The sequence below is a fragment of the Cupressus sempervirens genome, chromosome 3, assembly GCF_028749045.1.
Source record: "Cupressus sempervirens isolate cs-2001-9-10 chromosome 3, ASM2874904v1, whole genome shotgun sequence".
Taxonomy (NCBI): Eukaryota; Viridiplantae; Streptophyta; class Pinopsida; order Cupressales; family Cupressaceae; genus Cupressus; species Cupressus sempervirens.
This window is the reverse complement of record NC_143120.1, coordinates 856032507-856057158: the sequence shown is the minus strand read 5'-3', so window position 1 is coordinate 856057158 and position 24652 is coordinate 856032507. Positions and strand designations below refer to the sequence as shown.

Below are 24652 nucleotides of genomic sequence, written 5' to 3'. Positions count from 1 at the left end.
CCTCTTCACCCTTTTCCTTGGCCATACAGTCGGGTCAATCCCAGGTGGTTATAATCTTAGAGTATCCACTCTTTTGCTAAGCCCCAACAAGGGTTGGAACATTGCAATTTCCAATATATCAAATAACAAATAATGATCTTAATAAGCTTGCAAGGATATAATTCAATTCTGATATACTTTAGTAAAACAAAGATGTATGAACATATCACGCACATTTGGTCTTGACTCAACAACATAGAGAAATTGGACTATTGAATATCCATTCAATTGAAATTCAAAAGTAATGTGCAGAATTTTCATGACACATTCCTTCTTGTTGCAAATAGGAAAATAATTTATAAACATACAACAATCTGAATATGAAAACCTGACCACATAACCTAGTTCGAGGATGGAAGACATGAGCCTTGGCTTGGTTTCAAATAGCCGGTCCCTTGGATGCGAGCCTTGGTTGGACACTAACAACTAGTTCCTTCTTTGGAGTAATTTTGGACGCAAGACTCAAAGTGATTATCAATCATGACTTTCAGCAAAGGCAAAATGACAAGGAAATAACGTGACAAGAACTGCAAAGGTATATCATAAATCGTGTGGAAGAAGAAATCATTTCATGTTCTTCGGGTTTCTCACAGCTCCCAAATATATAAAGGCATTTGATATATCAAGGCTTCCAAGAAGTGGTAACTCTTAAAGAATTAAAAGATTTGTCTTTTTGAACACCAAGATTATATGCTAAGTGTACATTTTGGTTTCTAAAAAGAATTGAATAAATATGGAAAAGAACTTGAAGGTTATAAATCAAAAAAATATTATAAACATATTTATTTACTTGCACGTAAATATATTTTATTAAGATGGCACATAGTAAATGTTTATCCAAGGTCGTACCTTTTAAATATGTATATCTAAATACATGTTCCATCTTGGAAGATTTATTTTATCTTCTTGTACTTGCATTTAAATGTGTGTATTAAATAGATAAAATCTTGTATAAAAATAATATTATGATGTCACCTTTAATTTATATCTATGTGTACGTACATAAATATGTATTATAATGATGTCGTGGAAAAGTCAACCAAAAGCCATTTGAGGTACGCATTAATTAAGTTAAAATGACTAATATTTTAAATGTTTATTTAATAGCTCATGCGTGTCTAATGTGTGTATCTTGTTATGCAGTCACTAGGTACTCAACCGTGGTGATTCATGATTCATACCCATTTGCCCAGTGATGGTGATGCTCCTGTGCCCAATTCATTTATAACAATGCTTCCACCCCTTTGACGTGCTCCCTACAAGGAAATTCTCCGCAGTTAAATCATATCACCATAACAAGTTATTAATCATAAATAATCATAACGGCTAACCGCCTTTTCAATTCCATGAATTCATGATAAGTAATCTACTAGCATGTTATCTTCATATGAAATTATAATAACTAACCATCTTACCATTTTGCAGGATTATAACAAATTTAACTATCAACTAACTTCATGTGAACCTCAACGGCTATATGAACATTTTAAATTGGGTCAAAAATTGGGATGTAACGACACCAGTCTTCAGCACTGCAGGTTGGAAACCATTATAACGACATTCAGTCTTTGGATCATGTTCAAACTTTAGAGATAGTCATCTTGCATGCATTTGTGTTGTTATTTTGCGAGTCTGGATCATCTTCAGAATCTAGTTTCATACATTTGCCAACACTACAGGCAAATCATGTGTTGTCATGAGACTACACAAGGTTGTTATGGTCGTCTCAAGAACGCCTCTAGGTTCTTAGACTTTATCAGGAGAACCATGGGGTCAAGCACGGATATCCTCTTTCACCTACTTTGTTTGATATTGAATTTACTGAGCGCGAGAAGTTTCTTCAAGACCATACCCTTGCAAGTGATATTTTCCTGTTCCACCTCGTCTTGATTTTTAGCTTCTCTTTACAAATGACACAGTTATTTTGGCCTCTTCTCTGGAGGACTTACAAAGACAACTCGATGGCTTTGCTTTCTTTTGAGATCTAAAGCACTTGATAGAGGATATAGGGAAGCCCAAAGTGATGGTCTTCAATGCAGTTAAGACCTCTCACCTTCACTCCTTCTATACAGGTGTGGAGGTGGAGATCTCATCCTCATACACTTACCTTAAGGTTAAGTTTTTTTAGGCCTCGTTTCAGCATGAGACCCAACCTTAGGCCATTGATCAATAAGGGGTATGGCTCCTGTGCCCAATTCATTTCTAACAATGCTTCCACCCCTTTGACGTGCTCCCTATAAGGAAGTTCTCCGCAGTTAAATCATATTACCATAACAAGTTATTAATCATAAATAATCATAACAGCTAACCGCTATTTCAATTCGTTGAATTCATGATAAATAATCTACTAACATGTTATCTTCATATGAAATTATAATAACTAACCATCTTCCCATTTCGCAGGATTATAACAAATTTAACTGTCAACTAACTTCATGTGAACCTCAACGGCTATATGAACATTTTAAATTGGGTCAGAAATTGGGATGTAACAACATCAGTCTTCAACACTGCAGGTTGGAAACCATTATAATGACATTCAGTCTTTGGATCATGTTCAAACTTTAGAAATAGTCATCTTGCATGCATTTGTGTTGTTATTTTGCAAGTCTAAATCATCTTTAGAATCCAGTTTCATGCATTTGCCAACACTACAGGCAAATCATGTGTGTTGTCATGAGACTACACAAGGTTGTTATGGTCGTCTCAAGAACCCCTCTGGGTTCTCAGACTTTATCAAGAGAACCATTGGGGTCAAACAGGGATATCCTCTTTCACCTACTTTGTTCGATATTTACATTGCTGAGCGTGAGAAGTTTCTTCAAGACCATACCCTTGAAAGTGATAATTGTCTGCTCCACCCCGTCTTGATTTTTAGCTTCTCTTTACAAATGACACAGTTATTTTGGCCTCCTCTCTGGAGGACTTACAAAGACAACTCGATGGCTTTGCTTCCTTTTGAGATCTAAAGCACCTAATAGACGATTTGGGGAAGCCCAAAGTGATGGTCTTCAATGCACTTAAGGCCTCTCAGCTTCACTCCTTCTATACAGGTGTGGAGGTGGAGATCTCTTCCTCATACACTTACCTTAAGTTTTTTTGGGCCTTGTTTCAACATGAGACCCGACCTTAGGCCATGGATCAATAAGGGGTATGGCTCCTTGGTTCTCCTTGAGCGATAATGTTTTTGACACCACTTTCAGAACACCTTGTCCAGGATGACATTCTAGATGCTCTTAACGAACCCACAATTATCTATGGTTCGATGGTGTGGGGTCCTTCGCTAGATTCCAATTGGGCTTTTGTTGAGCAAGTTCAAATGCTCCTTCGGCGCATCGTTAGGTGCAAGCAATTCATGCCACACCACATTATTCTCAATGTGTATGGGGCTCACCCCTTCAAGCTTGAGGCCATATTTAATACAGCTTGATTCGTACATCGCTTTGGGCTTTGCTAATTCAATCAAGAGGCATCACAAGTACCCTTTCTTCGCTTACTACTCTTTATAGTCTATTGTCGCTTCAGTGCCTTAAATCAGGTTTGTGGCTGATTTGTTGAGACTTCATCCCTCCTTAGGTCTATTGGGATTCAGATGGATCGTCTCCCCCCTTCCAGTACTTTTTTTATGATCCCCATCATCTTCTTCCCACTGGATAGGAGCTAAGCAAGTGTGTCAAAGATGGCATTTACACGAAGTTTATTCACACCATCTAGGTCAACCCTTATGGGGCCTTCGACCAAAGATTGCTTTCTACAAAGAGCAGTTTCTGGAGTTTAAGGACAAATTTATTGTCCACCCTTCCTACCTAACCCACCATTGGTCTCATTCCCTTCAAGTCCCTCTTGGGTCCTTCAATGTGGGTCCTCATCATCTTTGTTTAGAAACAAACTATCATATTGACAAAGAGCATAGGACCTATCAGCTTTGCAATATTGTTAGCGAACAGATTTGTCCATCAAAAATAAATACAACATAAGACTCACAATGCCCGAAAAGAAGAACAATTGTTATGAACAGTTGGAGAAGTTATTATTCAATTGCTAACTTTCCTCTGAATTTTGGTACAACTCCCTCTTAAAGATGCAAAATGAAAAAAACACTAATATACTTTTCACCAGAAAGCAATAAAGGCATTAACATCTACCCTAACCATGCTAGTAGATGCATGAAATTGATTTCACATTAAATGGTTGAAGATAACTAATAAAGTCTAATTAGGATCACCCATGCATAACATCCAAACTTAAGATTAACAGGGAACTTCTCTCATCTAACATGATTAAATTACAAAAACACAATTTTGTCATGAAAGATCTTATGGAAGTATCCACTTTTCGACATAATTCAAATTGCAAAAACACTGTTTTAAAATAAATCATATATTCAGCTCATAATAACAAAATAGATTTAATAAACAATTACCATGGCCCAAAGTTTATCAACAACTAGAAGACAAACCTAAACACATAGATTAAAGTATGAGTTCAAAGACTATACATGTGTACTATAAGACTATCTCCAAAAGGCTCCTCCTTGGCATCAAAACAGTTCTTTAAACACCTAAACTCTACCAAAAATAACTGTTAATCTTCTCAAAACAACTGTTATGGAAACAAAACGATTCGTGGAATAGTTACCAAAATTCCCCAAAAAAGAATATTCTGGATTTCAAAAACTAAACTATCTAGTCATCGTCCATGCCGATCATACCCAAATATTCTTCCATGTCTACGACGAATTCTTCAGGAACAAGATCTTCCTCATGGCTTCTAAGTATCTCGAAAAATTCTTCTCTGTCTCGTTCTACCTCGAGTTCAAAAATATCGCTATCTTGGTGAACATAACTGGTTTTGAGCTCCCACACAAATGTAAAGAGACTAGAGATGATGACAAATCGTTCTAATTCTTGTTCTGTCAAGTTTGGTTGTCATAATGGTTGAGGGTCCATGTTCCAAAAATCTGCATTTGCAAGTAAACCCATTTGGGAATTGAAAGAGGTGGCATGCACAAAGCATTTTAGACAAGAAAGATGACTAAGAATTAATCTACGGATTAATTATAGCATTTTCATAAGAGTGTGACAGTCTAGCAATTAGACTTTCGAAGGCATGAGAAATAAATGAATCACACCACCTTTTAAACGGGATAATACAATTTCATATCAAAATTTTGGATTAACCTGCCGAAATTTAAATCAAATATCTTCAAAAATGGGGCTTTATTCAATTCCTACACCTCTCACTCTTTCCGAGGATTGAATTACCTTGATAGACTCACCATTGGATGGTCGCTCTTTCCCACAAACACCGAACAGAAGAGAGTAGGTTGTAGTATATTGGAAACTGGTGGCTAAGTGACTAGTAACGGAGTCGACCTGCATGAGAAGTTTGAAAGCAAGCTCTGGACTTTGAAAGCTTGGAAAGGGGTTGATGGTCTGACATCAATTTATTTAGGGGATACCTATAAAACCAAGGGTTGATAGATCCAAACTTTATTAGGGGTGGCTTGATTCTCGATAACAAGTATTGAGAAGGTTGAGTCGAAGGTACATTTATCTTTTGTTGCCCTCTATATTATGAGACCAAAGGGAGGTTCTACTGTCTCTTCAATAAAGTGGAATCGCTTCCAATCTTCTTTAGGTACACAAATCAGAGGTGCCTTGCTCTGTACCTTTAAGAATTTGTCAGGCTCAAGGATTGCACACTCTGGCACTAGAATCCCACGACATCGTGTCTTGTTAGCTCATTACCTCCTTCATTTACTTCATTCAACACGTGATACCAAGTGTCATCTCGCCATCACCCCTTGTTTTAGCTCTATAAAGCCCAGGAAAGGCTCTTACCAAAAGTAAACTTTATCTTCCAAGGCTACTTAGAGGCAACTCCGGTCTCCATCTAGCCCTATGGTTTACCTTTCTAGGTTAAACCTCTTCGCGGCTACTCAAAAACCTAAGCGGGGCTCTGGGGGATTTCCCCCCTTCCCCCCTCTCTGTCTTTGTTCTTTTGTCTCTTTTATTGCTTTATTTAGATACTATGTGGTATCCTTGTTGTGCATTGGCCCTCTTTGTTTCTCTCAGCAATCCTTTTGACCCTTTGTAGTCTTCTATCGAACATTAAAAAATTTATCTTATTTCTTTGGAAAGGACTTTTATTCCACTAGATTTTCTCTTTTTAGAGAGGAACATTAAATGTACTAATGCATTCAAAAAGATTTCAAGGAGTTTCCTCATTGGAAAGTTCCCATCCTAGGCCTCTTTAACATCTTCCCTTATTTAACCTCTATTGAGGATTCCACACTAAAATGATAAAAAAAAATGTAATGAGCTTTTATAGCCCTAGCTAAGTTTTTCACCAAAACTATAGCATAATTCCGAAAAAAGTGAATTGCAGCCTCAATAAGGCATTTAATTGGACCTATTTTTTAAGGTCGTGGCAAAAGATTACATAGTTGGTACCAATTTCAAAGGGTATAGAACTTGTGAGGTTGCTTTGAGTGAATTTATCTTACCCTAATTTGGCCAATCCCAAAGTGTTCATCGTGCTAGCAAGTTTAAGCATTTTTACCTCAACATAAATTGAATCCTTAAGGTCACTTATGAAGCAACCTGTGAAGAAAGTGTAAAATAAGCCTTGAATATGATTAGCTAATTTTTATACTCATTTGATATTCATAAATTGTTCCTAATTTGTTTGGTGAAGGCTCTAATAAAATCCTCATAAGCACTAGGACCAAACCAAGCCAACAATTGTTTAACAAATCCATTCCAATTTGGTCCATCATAGGATTTCTAATACCAAATATAACATTGGATAGGTTCTTTTCCAATGGATGCAATAGGGATATGTTTAGCGTAGTAGATTGTGAATACCAGAATTCTAAATCCAATTGGTAAGGTTGATGGCATCAAATCCAAAAAAAATCAATTTGAGTCTTGTTGCATATAGGCAGCTGAAAAACTATCTCGAAAAGAGGTGGCATGCCCTAGTCTGTTGATGAATGTTTCTTATTGAGAATTCATAACATGGTTATTTTCTATCAGATAATCAACTGCTACCTCTAGCTCTGCAATATCCTATTCAATGTTGTGGGTATTGGAGCAGGTGGTCACTTCCATGAGAAGGCTTCTCAAGAGTTTTAGAAAATGCTCACTACAATTATATCTTAATGATCGTTTCCACAAGACCACTAAAACAAGGCAAGCATACAATTGACACAAAAAATCATTGCAAACTTTCTTTATCTTGGGAATTTTTCATTTTTGCAACTTAAGATACTCGTGGCCCTGATTTGCAATGAGATTTTTCATATAACATCTGGTTTGAAAATTATCTTTTGTGCAAATTGTGCTCTTGTTGGCCATGTAGATCTAATGTGGTCAGAAAAACTAGCCTTGCTAAGTATAATACCATTTCTTCCTATGCAAATCTAACGTTCTATAGAAGTAGAGCTCTTGATCACTCTGTGCCTTTTTCTTTTATTCAAATCTAATGTGTAGAAAGACTAAAGTCCATAGTTTGGTGAAGTGGCAAACAAACGTCACCAATGGCAGAGATCTCCAATTCCAAAAGCCATGGTGGGAATCACATGGATAAAAGGAGGTTTTCTACAAAACTATATGGTCTTTGGGTCCACAAATATACCAAACTACAAGGATCAAGTATGGTGTAACTTCCTAACTTGCGATCCCCAAAAGCAAAAAAATGGGTAGTGGTTTCTTGAGGCCACATTTTCAAAACTAGCAACCTGTCTTGATTTATACCCAAAAATTATGTGGATGATCAAATTTGTCTACAAGATTGTCAAGTGGCTTGTGCATTAGGACAAAACCCCTCTCCACAATATCATGTAAAAGTAATAATCACCTAGACCAAAACATCTCAAATGAGTTCAAATTATTAAAACAAAACAATTTATCACATAAGAATTTTTTAAAACAATGGATAAAAAACAATGAAAATTGGGGACTCGCACCCCCTCCTAAACCTCAAAGTCCCTGTCCTCGAGATGTTCCTGCACCGGGAACTTGGAGTACCCAAGTACCCCCACCTCCGCTATTCCGCAACCACGTTGGTTTTTTAATGTTACTATTAGGTATGTGCTATGTTGCTATGTTGAATGTTCAATAGTTCTAGCTCATGTTGCAATTTTGTTATGTTCAAGTATTTTAATTTGGTATGTTATACTGAAACATTATTTCATAACTAGTATTTCAAGTTCTAAATGTATAGTATGCAGCACCCCTACCTGCCTCGTCATCCCCTTGCCACTATCCCCCGGATGTCTCCCTGTCATCTCGAAATTGAGGCCCATTATCCCCCATCTTAGAAACTCATCTCGACGTCCTAGTGTCCCTATGTACTTCAACGTTAGTTTTAAAAATGGTTGGTTTAGGGTAAAACTTATCAAATTTTGATCACCCAAGTCCATGAAGGTAAGGTGAGAGTATATAGTAGGCAGTTGTAGGGAGTGTTAAATAATGGCAACTCCAAGCAAAAATGGCCTTTGGAAGAGCTCTGATACCATATGATATTTATCTTCCTATATAAAAACATCCAAATACCCGAGATACAAAAAATAAATGCTACAAACAAAACAAAAGAACAATTTTGTATTGAAATGACAAAGTCATATCACATTTTATTGGTTGGCCTCTTCAAAGGAGCAACCCCCTTTCAGCAAAGATCAATGTAATTAATTCATTGTTGTCTTTCCTTCTATCTCAACCCTCCATTTATGTTATATAACTACCCAAGAGCGCTGCCACTTCCCATGCATGTGGAATAAATATACTTTAGCAAAAGAGAATTACAAAGCATAAGCTTAGTTACCATTTCGAGTTCAATTCGAAATACAAGTTCGAAGAACCAATTCATCGGTACGCCAAATTTTGGAAAGGGTTTTGGGTTCGTTTGTACAAAAACATGTAAAATTATATATATATATATATATATATGAAGCCTAGAAGCATAGGTTACAATTAGAATCACGTAGTATAATAAAATCATATCATTTAAACACCTTTTGCTCTTGCTCAAGACCAAACAACCTATTTGTACACCACAAATGAGTGCTAGAAGCCAACATAAGCCATTTACATTCACTAGATAGGGTTGTGGAACTAAAAAAAATTATAAAATAAGTTCAAAAAAACCACTTAAACACTGTCCACAGAGCAAAATTCAATGGGGTTCGCATGAAATTCAACCTGTTTAAGGAAAACTCGCTCAGGTCTATTTTTTGCTTGGGGATATTCGCTCAGGTTCGAACCATGGGCCCAAAAAATGGAACCCTAGCCAAATTTATGGCGAATGGGACCCAAACCAAGTACTGATTAGAACTAAGTACTGGTTCGAACCAATATGTGGTCCGGAGGGCAAAGTGGTGAACCCTGATAACTAAGGGCATAAGCATTCAATGCTTTTATTAATAAGACAATACAAAAGTAAACAAGAGACGCAATGCATCATAGTTCCTGCCTAATGCATAATGGTTGTAGAGGTGTAAATGAGTGAGAAAAAGGTTAAATAGTTCTAAATTAACATCGTGAATGCATTAATTTTTGCCTTAAAGTGCACTTGTGATTTGATAGGATGGCTCATATTTTGTTGTTAAATTCTCGTCCTAGAAATGCACTTGTGATCTGATAGGATGGCTCATATTTTGTTGTTAAGTCCTCGTGTTATATTATTATATCTTTGGGCATTTAAGCCGAAGAATAAGAGGCCAAAGTCCCCAATATGGCACTAAGTACTCGATATCATACTACGATCAATACATATGCTTTAGACAAATTTGCAGTTTCTACATTGACAACTTAAAATATGTGCAACGAGGAAAGATATTCATACCAATATTTGAATTATAGAACTTGAAGAAGTGATGAAGCATTCGGAGTATCACATTATATGTTTAAGCATGTTATGCATGCTACTAGAGAACCATAAGTAGTTGGAAAAACTCCCTCAACTATGTATTATTCTTATCTTGATTATCAAATAGAAGTCACACTATTTTTAATCATTAGATAGAGATAAATAGCAGTATAGAACAATAACAGTATAAACATATATGCAGAGGAAAAAAAGGATAGATAATATAGAGGAGGAAGAGGAAGAGAGATAAAATAGTAAGATAGAGTGATACCAACATAAGTTGTGTGTGTGTGAGAGAGAGAGAATTAAATATAATTATTTTTCTTAATAAAACAAATAGTCAAAATAAAATCATGGTTATAATAAAAAATTAAAATATATTATATTTTAATTAATGAAACTAAGAATTCAATTTTTATATTAAAACTCACATTTGTATAAGAAAAAATGAAATGTATTGAAATATAAAAATATTTTATAAGTAAAACTAATTGTTTAATTTTACACAATTAGAGAAGGTTCACTATTTAATGTTTTGTATTTCCAAAATTTTCATAAAATTAAGTAATTTTTAATTATTAAATAATATCTATATAATTTAATATGTACATTTGTAAATAATAAATAGATGTAATACATATAAATTTGATGTTGATGAATAAATATGATGTAATAAATAAGAAATAGAATATAACTATTTAATTTTAATACATAGTTTATAAAAACTTAATAATAATTTATATATCTTTTAGAATTGAATTATTTCTTTTTTGTGGTTATTTTCTTTAGTATGTTTTTTTGATGTAAAATATAATTATTAATTTAATATTAAAATATATATTTAAGTTTTAAATATATTTAAACTAAATAATAAATTGTTTGAATAAAAAATATTAATAATAATAAATGATATAATTTATAAATTGTAACACTCATCAATTATACATATTACAAACACTATTATAAAATATAATTAGAAAATAATATTGTTTAATTTATTTTTATAAAAGTAAAATAATAGTAATAATTTAATTACTTTTATTAAAAAATCAAAGTTTTAAAAAAATTAGAAATACAAAGATATAACATATTGAAAGAATTAATATTGATTAGACATATTGTGTGAGGTGGAAGATAAAATGATTGAAAAAAAAATCTTATCAACTTGTCATAAATGTGGAAAAGATAAAGTTGTAATTAATGCATGATGAAGTTGTTAGAAAATATTTGTATTTTTGTTGAAGAAAATTAATTTTCTCCCCCACCAAAAATAGTATGGACCAATAGAATGAATGAAAAATATGATTTATAAAATAATGAAAAATTAGAAAAAGATATAAACATTTGAGATTTCGTATAATCTTTTAAATTCTTTGATTTGATTGGTTAGTGTTAATGTGATATTAGCGTTGACATGAATGCATCAGTATTCCTGCCATGGACAGGAACTAATAATTAAGACTGCAGGTCCTAACAAATATCATCAATAAGTATATTTTGAGAGAGCTTTCAATAAATATATAACAGAAGTAAGCTAGAATTAATTATTAATGCCTCACATATCAATGAGTGATCTCTTGATGGTATCAAGAAATGGGCCCTGTTGCAAAAAACATGTAATAACTTAAACTCATAATTTTTCCACAATCCATCAATTTATAACTTTAAGCTTCTAGATTCGATTGTGTTGTATCTTTTTTCAAAAACGATAAACACAATTGAATCTAGAAGTTTAAAATTATAAAATATAATAACTTTCTAGTGCAAGAAGGAGGAAACATTCTGCAAGCAGGTAAAATTGCATCGGCCGATATTCTGCAATAGCGGTGGTTCACAAGCGATTCCAAGCCAATCTGAGCAAGCAATTGAATTGGGAAAATGAGCTGAAATACATATCACATATGTGGCCTGTTTCTCCACATGAATTTATGCTTTCCGAGCTTTAAAATACTGCTATTAGAACCACAATAAACACGAAAGAGAATTAATATTACAGTCATAAATTATTATTAATAAGGATGGGATGATAGAAAAATTCAATAAGAATTATAGGGCTTACATGGGGCCACACTAAGGCACATAAGGTCCCTTCATCAAAACTCATAGTATTTAATAAGGATTAGCAAATTGTCTCAGAAACACTATGAAAAGAACTACAAACACCCCCCCTAGGTCAGCATTGCCTTCGCCAGATTATGTTGACGATTTTCAATGGGCATCACATGCACTCATTTAAACATGTTAATGGCTGAGATGATGTTAAAAACATATACTGAAGGAAAGGGAACCCCCTCTTGACATTCATCGTCATCATTCCTATTTTGAACTAATCTTCAAGAACACAAAGGGTTTAATACCTCTTACTTTCAAGTGAGGGATTTGGTTGACCATTGAATATTAAATGAAAACACATGGAAATTGATAATCCCTAACTACAAGCTCTAGCATAAAGGTGCTAGTTATTCAAGGACTAGATTTAGGTATTGCATGATGAGATCACCCATACATGCATTTTGAGTTGGGAAAAAAGAGGACTTAATAATATGTTATGTGCATCAAATGGACAAATTTTTGTACATCAAATTTTACAGCTCATAACTCAATAATTTTTATTTTAAATGTATGGATGCAAATATTCAAGAGAAACAGCTCATAATGTACATTTTGCTAAATAAATAACATTCAAATATAGGTTGCAAGTCAAAATCCATGAACTCCTGAGTAAAATAGTCTCAGTATCTACATTCGACAATATGGAAATTATATCACTCTTACATATGGTATCAAGCATCAGTTTGGTCCCCCATCTAGCCATTCCAGATCTGTAAGACCCTAGAGGAAATATTCCCAACAGTGGCTTTCTTCCACTTCCAGAAGGTCTCAGAGGCGTTCCAAGCGGACTGCCAGCTCTTCGACTCACCCTTATGTCTTGGGGTTCTTCTCTGCTGTTCTGATTTTGTAGTGATGTTTAGGGTCTTCTCCTGGGCTCCCTCACCCTCTTTCTTTTTCTTCTGTTGCTTGTTTGTGCTTCTTGTTGTTCCTGTTTTTGGTCAGGCATTGTTTTGTGTCCCTGTTGTGGGCAGGCCTTTTGATTTGTGTTCGGCAATCCCTTCAACCCACTTCATAGTAATAAATTTATCTTATCTTGCTTCAGTTTTCAATTATATAATTTATGATGTGATTGTGATTCAAATTTCATACTTAAACCTGAAATCTTATAACACGTGACAACAGAAGGCAGGGGTGTTCTATTTTGAAATAATGGATAACTAGAAATAAACATTGTTACACAGAAAATGGAAAACCAACTGGTCCACTTATATTTACATTTCAAGTGTGGCCTTACTAGAATCAACTCACAAAGAAATAAAACAAAAATTAATAACTAATTGAAAATTGAAGTATTTGTAAACAATTAATAGAAATCAACTGGTTATCATCAGATAGAATAACAGTATGATTGAAATTTTAAGATGCTCAAAAAACATAGAGGGAGAAGCATAGAAACCTGAAGATTTCTTTGATGAGAAGTAAAGTGGCAAACTGAGTGACATTTGACAGCAGAGAAGGCATGCAGCATCCCACAGGTACTGTGCAGGTTTGTCTTCATGTATGACAGACTCAAAATTTTCTAGGAGTAAGCTCTTTCCCTTTATGCATATAAAATAATCTATATCATCTATGTTTAAGGTGGTTGAACCAGTAACAAAGGAACTCTCATTTCGCACCAAGGGAAGATAGTTTTTCAATTCGGAAAAGCTATCTGCAGCCTTTAGTGCATTGTCTCTACTCTTTGTGTTGCTTACATATAATGCCCCAATGATTTCAAGTCCCTGAGGAAGCAACACTTGCAAGTCTTCTGTTCCATTAATTAATACAGAAACATAAAAACAAAGTAAACAAAGTTAAAACGTATTTTTATGTTAACTCTAAAACTATATAATCAAAAGTCTTCTTTTAGAAATATATAGACAAAGCAGAACCAAATATCTACTATATGGAAAGCATCATCTCACCTAACAATACAAAAAGAAAAGATAGATCTGGTTTCAAAAACGAGGCAATTAAAATGAGGAATTTCAAATCAGAAACATGATTGAGACACTTGCACATTAGCATGAGCAAAAACAATGAAACAAAATCAACAAAATGAATACACCTATTTAAATATATGACAAAGCTTCAAATACATATTTTAAAAACAAAAAATTATTATCACATTGGAAAAATGTACTAAGTATTAGAATGCAAATATAAAATCAAAATGTTTTCATGAGATTCATGTTTGCTGGAACTATCAACGTTCCAATGTAATAATCAACTAGCTTAGATCCTGATGACAGAAGTTGACGCCAAGAAACATTCTGAAAGATGCTTGAGCTTACTACCTTAGGCTTGAGCTTAAAAAAATCAACCTTGCAATTATATGGTTAATCAATAAAGTATATGGATACCTTCTTTTCACTTTGGAACCTTCTCTCATCAGAAAATTCAAAAACTATATTTTTTGTTATGTTGAAGCACTTAAAATTCTACTACCCTGCATCAACTTATGTCCAGTTTGAATCAATACTTAACAACTGCCAAATCCATATGTCCTCCTATGCTTACAAAGTCCAAATGTGTCCTTTACAGACATGTTTACAATGACATTTCAACCTGGTTGAAGCCTGATTGGAAAAATGCTACAGGAAAGCTCCCTAAAATAATCTTCATCATTCAACCAAAACTCTAGAAAATAAAATTCCTTGGTTCACTCAATAGCAAGCAAAATTCTCAATGCAAGAAAAGGTAACAAAAGCCTTCTCACAAGGCGCTCACAGCTGATACAAAGCTGGCATATAAAGAATATAGTGCTCGGGAGTTTATATAAAGCCATAAATATAATTGTGATGAAGATAAAGGACATAGCATATGTAGCAGCCAAGTAACCTATGTGGCCATACGTAGGACATAATGTGATAAATATCTTGTGTGCGCCCTAAGTAAACTTAACTAGTGTGAATAGGGCCTTGGTAATGAAATAGCTAGGTAAAACATCCTGTATACACCAACAAAATCTTAGATTATGATTCAGCTGCAACTCTCATTTTTCCTCTTTTCTCCTGCACTCAGATTTAACAGGATTAATGGTATTTTCATTTTGAACAACCAATTTCCAAGTCTTTAACTAGGACGCTGCCAAATGTGTGAAGGAAACTGACAAACAATAAACTTTTTTATCTTCAGATGAGTTGCAGTTTGTATGGAGTTAATTGAAAATTTATTCTTCACTTGAGCCATGGTCCTGACTTCAAATCTGCATCCAAAACTTCTTTAAAAGGGCATCATAAAAGTTTAAGTAAATAGGCAATTGTTTGTATCTATCAAGTTATAAAAATCAATCAAACAAGGTGTCTTAGCCTTCTGAGTTATGGTATCTGAGTTGATAGCATGAGACTTGATCAATGCATTAGACTTCGAATTTCAGATTCTTGTACTCAAAAAGAAAAATAGCGAGCCCAACAGACATTTTGCTTTAAATTAGGTTGGAATTTGTGAATCGTTGAAGACGGATAAGATTTAGATTATTAATATATCTAGTATGTCTAAGCTATATCTCACTGTCTGGATTCCCTTCCTGTAACAAGTGAAAGTCTTATCAAGAAAGGGACCAATCTGGTATCCTTTGCTGTAGGAAAGGGAATCCTTTTACCCACATAAACCTTGATGTCCAATATTATATTTTAATTTAATTTAATATGATAATCAGATTAAATATTTTTGATGAAAATAAAGTCTTGCCGATCATAGGAAAACTTGGACTTCGACCTGGGATTTGGAAAAATTGGACTTCAACTTGGGATTTGGCAAAATTCAGCAAAAGAAAAATACATAATTACTCAAAAAAACAGAAGTGAATTTAGAGAGCACATATATCTACTGAATTTGCACCTGTCAAAGACGAGAATGAAGAAACAATGAATAACTTCTCATTTTGAAAGCCTTGCTGCTCTTTTGTCTATAAGTCAAATCCAAGTCAGAAACTCACTAAGTTTTGCCAAGAAACTTGCCCGTTATTCTTGCAAAACTTGACCTACAAGTCCTAAGCAAGTTTAAGAAAACTTGCACGCAAAAATATAACCCTTTCCACAACCCATAATAGATCTGAAATAAATATGTAATTACAATTCACATGCAAGAAAATAGACAACATACCCACAAAAATGTGACACAAGGTACACCCTAGGAAACTCTCATTGAGGGAAAAAAACTCAACCTCCAAAAGCATCCATCACCATGTATTATTCAGCAAAGTACCATTGCAATACAACTATGGAACCCTTCAAAGCCATAGCCACAACCAAGCAATCCATGTGAACAAGCATAAATCCACACATCCCATGACATGCTTCCAACCTTCACAAATGCTCCCTTTGGCTAACCTGTCAAGCCTTGTCTTGCTTGACTTTTTCTTTTTTGCCTTTTGCCCTTCTCATACAACAACTACCCTAGTGGTTGCTTATATAGTAGCAAGTCCACAAAACCACCAAGTGGTATTACATAAACCATGTGCTACCTAACCCATTGACCCCACATTTAATGTTCGACATTTAATTATTTTCCCCAATATTAAATAATTACATCAAATAGTATCACAATGTTACAATACAACTCATCAAGTATATTTCATGGGAATCTCTACATGTTGCACGTCCATCTAGGTGCTCCTAGGTTCAACATTACATGATAAAATAAAATAATAAAATATAACAATATTATGCAATGTGCGCAACACGCATAATCTCAACACAAGTAACTTACTAGCCAAATAACTTCACAAGTCTGGCAAGAATTCACTGAGTGTTCCAACTATGCTCTTGCTTGCTCATTTTACAAAGAACTTTAGATGAAAAGTTAATAAAAGTTTGACAAGTACTAAGCATGGATTGTTTATGAGCTGTTCTCGTTATTTTGTCAATGCAAACACTATTTTTAGCTTGATTTGTTCGTTTGCCTGTTATGACATAAATGCATACCTCCAGAAATTTCTATATTGCAAGAATATGATGGAAAGAATGCATGGAATGGTGCCTAGGTGTTGTGAAGTTTTCACACAATCGCCACAAAATTTTTGGGGACCCCCTTTTTCGGGCAAGCCTTGGCAACTTTCGCAAGTGTTGGGAATTTTTCGGTTGCCTTAGCAAAATTTGGAGTTGTCCAGAAAATTATTTTTTTTAATTGACAAATTTACACCTTGGACGCCTTCGGGCTAAGATTTGATTTGGTTTGTTTTCACCCAGTGCGAAACTTGATTTTCCGAACATGTAATTTTATTCTTAGGCCAAGCAGAATTCGACGACAACATTTTTTCGATGGTTAAAATGATATCTGGCAAGATAAAATTGGCAATTTTTGGACTTGGATGGATTTTGAAAATTTCATATAATTGTATAAGCTTGAGCATTTTCAAAACGAATTTTTTAGATTTAGTCATTTTGGAAAATCTTGAATTTTTTGGTGAAAAGGGAAATTTTTATAGTGAAATTGAATTTGGAGTTTGAATTTTGACTGCTAGGAAAATGATTAATTTTGTTATAAAAAAAATTGAAATTGTATTGCAAAATTGAAATTGGATTAAATTGCAAAGTCGCATTAATTGGGTTGAAATTTTGCCTAGAGGATTTTAGAAATATTAAAAGAAATTGGTAATTTGGAATTGAAAATTGATTTTGGCTTGTTAGATTTGATTTTAATGATATTTTAATTGCCAAAACATTATGAAATGAAAATTTTGACATCTCCTAGGCTTACCTTGTTTCTATTTTGCAATTTCTAATCAAAACTGACAATTAAACAGGCCAATTTCACTATGGGCTAAGTAATTTTAATGTTGCATTTAAATCTGGGCAATTAATTAAGGGACTAACTTAATTTTGTTTTCCCTCAAAGCACGTCGACCCACTTGGAGAGGCAAAGAGTTTGGTATAAGAGGGGCTTCCCCTCTCTTTTTTCCTCATTCTTCTTTTCTCCTCCTTGGATGTGCGATTTTCTTCTAAGGAAGTCAAATTTCTAGCTTGGTCAATTTTTTGGAGCAAATCTGATTTTTTTCCAGCTTGGGCGATTTTTTTCGAAGTTCGATTTCTCCATCTTTGGCAGCAATTTCTCCTTCCAAAATTTGGTGATTTTATTTGGTGAAAGGACACTGTGGTTTAAGGTCTAATTTTTGGCAACTGTGGGCTATTTCAAGGAAGTCGAAATTCTAATTTTTTGCTAGGGCATCATTATTTGCGAGGATTGAAATTTTTAAGCTTTGATCCAAACTAGAAGACGACCCAGTTATTGGTAAAGGCAAATTTAAGGTAAAATTCTACTCATTTTTAGAGGTGAAGATTAGTTTTAAAGGTAGATTCTATTCCTTGTTCTTGCTTGGTTCATTTCCCTTATTTTCTTCTTGCACTATCCATCCACCACTTCATCATTCCATTAATAGGCTGCAGTTGGGTGATATAAGTGTAGATTTCATGATAGGACACTTGGAGAGGCAGAAATAAGCTAGACCACCCTAAGATTGAAGTTGGGAGATACAAGTGTAGTCCATCCCAAGGTAATGAAAAGGCAGAAATAAGTGGTAATCCCACCCCCAGGAAAGAAGTTTGGAGATTGATAAGTGTATAGATAGGACTTGGAAAGGCAGATAATAGCTAGATTCCATCAATAGAAAGAAAGTTGGAGATTGATAAGTATAGTCTATATCATTTAGAACGAAGGGGCAAAAATAAGTGTTTAAGATGGTGGATATTAGTGCAAGCAAGAACCCAAAGGGAACAAATACCCAAAAAAACAACGAAGACATAATGCTTGAGACCACCTTCTTCTCGAAAGTGAGGCGAATAAGTGATACCAATATCGGTACAGTGAACATGATACAGTTTGAGGATAGATTTAAGGAAGGACAATCCCCCATGGCGAAGAAGATCTACAAGAGCAGAATTGTACACGCAGCAGCTTTCCCTCCTACCTTGCCTTGTCCGGAATTGGTAATGGAACGTGCATCCCAGTTTGATATTATGACCAAGTCCATCATTTTTGATGAAGGGAAAAGAGTGTTGGCTAACATCAATGGACAAGTGGTCGAAAAAGTATTCAATATTCTCTAGCATAGAGGCATGACGGTGGTAACGATGGATCAAACAACCAAGTTCTTTCAAGATAACCAAGAGGCCTACATCATTCATCTAAAGCAAAATTGGTTGCACGAAGGCAAGAAGGGAATTGTTACCAAGTCGCCAAAGCTCACCAAGTCAAATTTCAAACCGGAGTACAGCGATCTTATTGTGCTTCTCAACTGAATCATAGGCGTGGCTCAAGGTATGCAATTCAAGATTTGGATGTACTACTTTATTGATGAAATCGAAAATGGAAAGAGAAAATTTGACTGGGCTAGGATTATAAGTGAAAATTTAGAGTTGCAACTTAGGGCAGTGCAAAATCAAAAGCAATTCTACATGGGATTCTATCTTTTCTATTTGATTGCGAGAATATATGAAAATCCTGGACTTAAGGACTTAGGAGTGATTAGCAATGGGCCGGGGCAATGTTTGGTACATGAGTGCTATCCACAACTTCATTTGCAAAACACCAAAGATTATAAGATGTTTTATGATGTCTTTGCCATGAAGATGGTAAGGATATTACAAGGGACACCTGCTAGAAGGCTCTCAACGGAAGCGGAAGTAAAAGTTAAGGGATTTGGTTAATCCAATTTCCGCAATTTACATACATTAGAGTGGCAGGAAGTACAATTTGTCCCAAGAGACTTCCAAGGTACCCACTTGACAAGATAGTTTTGATGGAGTTGGCTAGGCAACTTGAACATTATGACAAGATGATGAAACTCAAAGGTGAGACAGGGATTACATCATCATTTGGAATAGGTAATGATACTTGCCCCAATCCTGTCGCCTTTGCAACTGCGGAAAAATAATTAGAGCAATATCATCTAGGATGGTATAAAGCAAGACAGGGATTTGATCCTAATGGTCTTATCAAGGCATCTCACGAAAACATGTTCAAACATATTCGTACTATAGAAGATTTTTGGGCCAATGCACAGGATGACTTTCATGTGAGGAAGGTAGCTTTCTCATAATTGTCAGTGGGCATGATCTGGGCGATCAGATGGAGAGACCTTGATATTCTCGATCAGCTGGAAGATGATGAAAATGTACGAAGAGAAGATTATGATACAATGAATGGAATGGAATTGGGTCCAGTGGATTGGGATGATCATCAGGATCCTTCCTTAGCGGTAGTTACAAGGACAGTTGATCTACACATTAAGTCATGGTATAGTGAGAAGTTAAGGCAATTACAAGCTCGAAAGATATGCCTTACTTATGAGAAGATGAAAACGGAGGAGGGAGGTTTAGCGGAGTCAATCGGACAAAAAGGTGAAGGCAATAGCCAACAACCAAAAACTGTCAAGAGCAAGAAGAGAGGTTTGGAGGTTGAGAAAAGTAAAGAACATCAAGAACCTCTAGTAAAGAGACGGAATGTAGCACTAGTAAAGGAGAGCATAATTGAGGCTAGAGGCCAAGAGGATAATACAAGTGGACAAGGGGTCGCGGAAGAGGTGAGCTCTGATTCGAAATCAAGTGGTTACAATAACAGTACCGAGTACTCTTCTCTCTCACAGAACCAACAGGGAGATGATATGACAGTCACTAGTGAAGAAGAGGATAGGCCAATTGATATTGAGGAAATAAGCCAGGCGCCTGAGGCCATTAGTGATGCTTTGCTAGTTGAACCAAATCTAGATTAGGAGATGCACTGTAGCGCTATGGTTAAGGCAAATGCTTATGCCAAGAGGCGAGGTGGTGACTGCCCGAACAGTTGAGGATATTCAAGGGTTGGTGGAAAAGGAAGATAGCGAGAAATAGAAGCAAATTGCAAAAATGGTGGCAAAGGTAATCAGGAGCAACGATGAGGGTCACCGAAAAGTTCAAATTTCTATAACAAAGGTTAGCAAGGCAGTGGATGAGATTGTAGCTCAGGAGTATGAGATAGTAGAGCATAACTTGGGAAGAATCACAGATGACATGGAATGTGAGGAGATCCAGGAAGCCATGTTTTCAATTAGAGAAAGGTTGACGAAGGCAAACAAGAGGATTGTAAAGTTGGATGCTGAAAACAAATATTGGAGAGATTGCCTACCTATCCAACAATTGCATCAAGCAACCCTTCTGCAAGACAACGGGAGCAAAATAGAAGAGATATCGGCTCAGCTGCGCGAAATCAAAGATTGGATCCATGATACAATTCAAGATGGGCAAAATTTCTTGTCTTCCTTTGTCTCAACATTCAGGTCATTGGTGGCTATTAGAGACAAATTCAGAACATTTGAAGGGGAGTGGAAGGATTTCCTTCTAGTCAAGGACTTAGCCATTCCTAGGCTACATGCATTTATCGAACTACCGAAGAGATATTTGGAGAGAACCAAGTTGGTAGATGGAGGAATGAGTACAGTGGAGTCTTGGTTTGTTGCCTTGACTATCAGATTGAGGATACTTGAAGAGATACAGAACAAAATTGCACAACACAGCCCAGGTGTTGACACTTCCATTTCAACCATGATGAGCGATGTTGGGGCTGCACTTGATTTTGAAGATATCAAAGAGGAGAACATCAATGAGACAGAGTTTGGGTTGAGATTGGATGAGTTGGGGAAGGTTGCCATCAAGAAGAAACATTTGGGCACCCTTGCCTCCCTCAATGCCTTTATCGGATATGAGAAAAAGTATGAGAAGGATCATGAGAAGACACTGCAAGCAGCGAGCAACATGATGAATTCAGCTGAGCTCAAGATGAAGCACACGCTTTGCCCTCCCATGAAGGAAGTTAACGACAGGCTAGCCAAGTTCATTGCCTTGGCTAAAAAAATGAAAGAAAAGGGTAGAATTATATTAGAAGATCATTTGACATAAGCCCAAGTGGTGAATTCTCCTTCTTCTTGGGTAGGGTAGGTGTCTAATTCTGATTGGCTACCATTTCAGTGCCTTCTCATTGGTTGCCTCTTTTACTTTTCTTCATTGGTCCATTGATGAGGTGGAGTCTTCTCATTGGCCAATGGGGTGGCAACCCTAATTAAGGTTTCTAGGATCTAATATGGATCATTTGCCTCTTAATCTCTACCGTTGGTTGTAATTTTGGCCACTATATAAGGCCATTTGCTCTCATTTGTAAAGGGTTGAAAAAAATTGTTGCTTAAGATAATAATAAAATTGCTTCTTTATCATTGTTGTGACTTGCATGGTGATTAAGAACACTTGGTATTATTGTATGGTTTCTATTTCCAATAGTTAGAGTTAGATTTCATTGAAGTTGTTAAAGTAGATTTTATTTCAAGAAAGTTGTTAAGAGTAAGAGTAGATGGATAGTTGCATGGTGATATTAGTGGATGTTTGATAGGGATCTATAAACTAGGCCACTAGCATCCTAGCAGCTTGTTAGGAAGCCTTGCGTGATAATCTAGTCTTTTTCCCTTGAATCATTGCAACTATGGAGGTAGAGTTGCTGGTAGGCTTTCATCAAATTCGATCCCCGTCCATTTGCTAATCTTTCCATTCATAGGAGTAAGAGTAAAGCAGCAAGTAGTTTAGTAGTTGGAGTTTTGAAGAAAGGCATAAGTCATTTGAACACACACCCTCCATCACCATCACCATCAACATTATTTGGCGCTCATATACTTTACAAAGCCAAACATCATCATCATCACAATGAGAGTTTGACAATCCTTGAATGAGCAACATTAAGGCCGCCTACGTGATTAACCAGCAAATCACATTAATATAACTGAGTTAGTATCCGTAGGTGTAAGGAACATTGGAGTTTTTTTCATGTCTTCATGAGTATTTACTTTTCAAGAGAGGGATTGAGTATTTGATATTCTATATCAAGTATTCAATTGCTATATGTTATGTAGTGGTACAAAACTGACATCAACACTAGGCTTGTGTGTGGTATGAAATGTAAGGTCATGAAGCACCATAAATATCATTTGTATCAATTCTAGACCAATATATCCATTATATACCACTTAATATCGATTCTAGACCAATATAACCATTATATACCACTTAAAGAGCCTTAAAATACCTCTAATATGTCTAAACAAGCTATAAAATCATAAAATGTTATAGAATAAAAGGCAAAATGAGTGAATAAGGTGATTTCTATGATAGGATATGATTAAAAGGTATTAAGAGGCTATATAAAGAGAAAAGTGAGAGATAAAAGTGTGGAATGAGTGTTAACATGTGTGGAATAATATGACCTAAATATATGCGGAAATAAGGAAGTATGATATATATGTGTTTATATAGTTGAAGCATGATGAATGCATTATAAGATATGATAAAGACATTAAACTTTTAAGCATATGAATATAAGGTGTTATGGATGTGAAAATATGCAAAAATACAATTTATTATACTTTGATTATCACTTATTGCATATATGAGTCATCCGCTTTTTTTGGAATGAACCAAGGTTTATTGTATATGAAAACAATATTAAACCATAAACTCTAGTCAAGATATTTTGTTCAACAATGTGTTTAATAGAAGCATTCCACAAGTTTACATTATACCAATATGAACACATAGCCATAAGCATTTTCCGTTGTTGTCAAAACATTTAGCTCATGGAGCTGTGGTAATTGTTTACTACTATACCCAGTAAATAACACACATGAAATGATAACACAAATGGCACTGGATACCAAATATAGGAGTAAAATATATCTTTAATCGCTCATGAATACATTACTTACAAGAAGACCAAAGATGGTCAGACAAGGATTACAATTTACACCACAATATCATGCTCCCTTCCTTTGCAATACACGACATATCTAAAGGACCCGATAGTTGCCAAGAGGGGCGCAACCATCAAACAACTAACGTGACAACTACCAAGAGTGATAACAAACTTGCAAACTACCAAGAGTGATAACAAACTTAATATGGTCAATTAATACATTTAGGGATAACCAATATTATCAACAATAACAATACACAATTTATGCTGACTATAGTAACTATATGTAGCTCAAACACCAAAATAAACTTAATTGAGTTCATGCATCACATTCACATATCAAGAAATCAGAACTAATATTAAAATTAGTTCATTAATTTAGACCAATAACAAAGTCAAGTTGAAGCCAAATTCCTAGTTGTCTTATAACCTAATTCCCTACAGAGTGATTGCAAATTGTCAATGTAGATTTTTTATTACCTAGTCATAGGTTTTTCTTACATTTTCTATTAAGCTTACTTTAGATTAATAGAGTATTAGTGTGAGTGGATGCAAGGTGTTGATAGGCATCATGGGAGTGGAGTCGTCTAAGGTGACGGAGGGAATATATTATTAGAGATATTTATCACCTTAGAAGATATTTATAATATTATTTAAGAGAATATTAGATGAAAAGACGTGTTATACATAATTACACCGCCCTGACGGACGTAGGAATGGGGGAACAAGTTTTCGGGACAGGGGGACAGACAGGCCTTAATTTGGGGACGGCAGGGGGATGGCAAGGGGGCGGCAATGGGGGCCCTGTTGGGGGGAGGGGATTTATATACTATATATATGGTACTTAAAATGCTAGGGATGAAAAGATGTATTGCAATATAAGATATAAAGATGTAAAAGAGTAAATACTTGAACATTGCATCGAATTGGAACATCAAAC

At 35.2% G+C, this 24652-nt stretch overlaps 1 protein-coding gene across 2 annotated transcripts in view; it reads right to left on the bottom strand.

Annotated features, from left to right (window-relative positions):
- Positions 1-24652, bottom strand: part of LOC149569479 (Peptidase C78, ubiquitin fold modifier-specific peptidase 1/ 2) — a 291457-nt gene that overhangs the window by 223850 nt on the left and 42955 nt on the right. For both annotated transcript variants that reach the window (XM_089822179.1, XM_089822178.1), the window contains one exon: positions 13421-13771. In XM_089822179.1, the coding sequence (XP_089678305.1) occupies positions 13421-13771 (351 nt within the window). The remainder of the gene's footprint in view (positions 1-13420; positions 13772-24652) is intronic.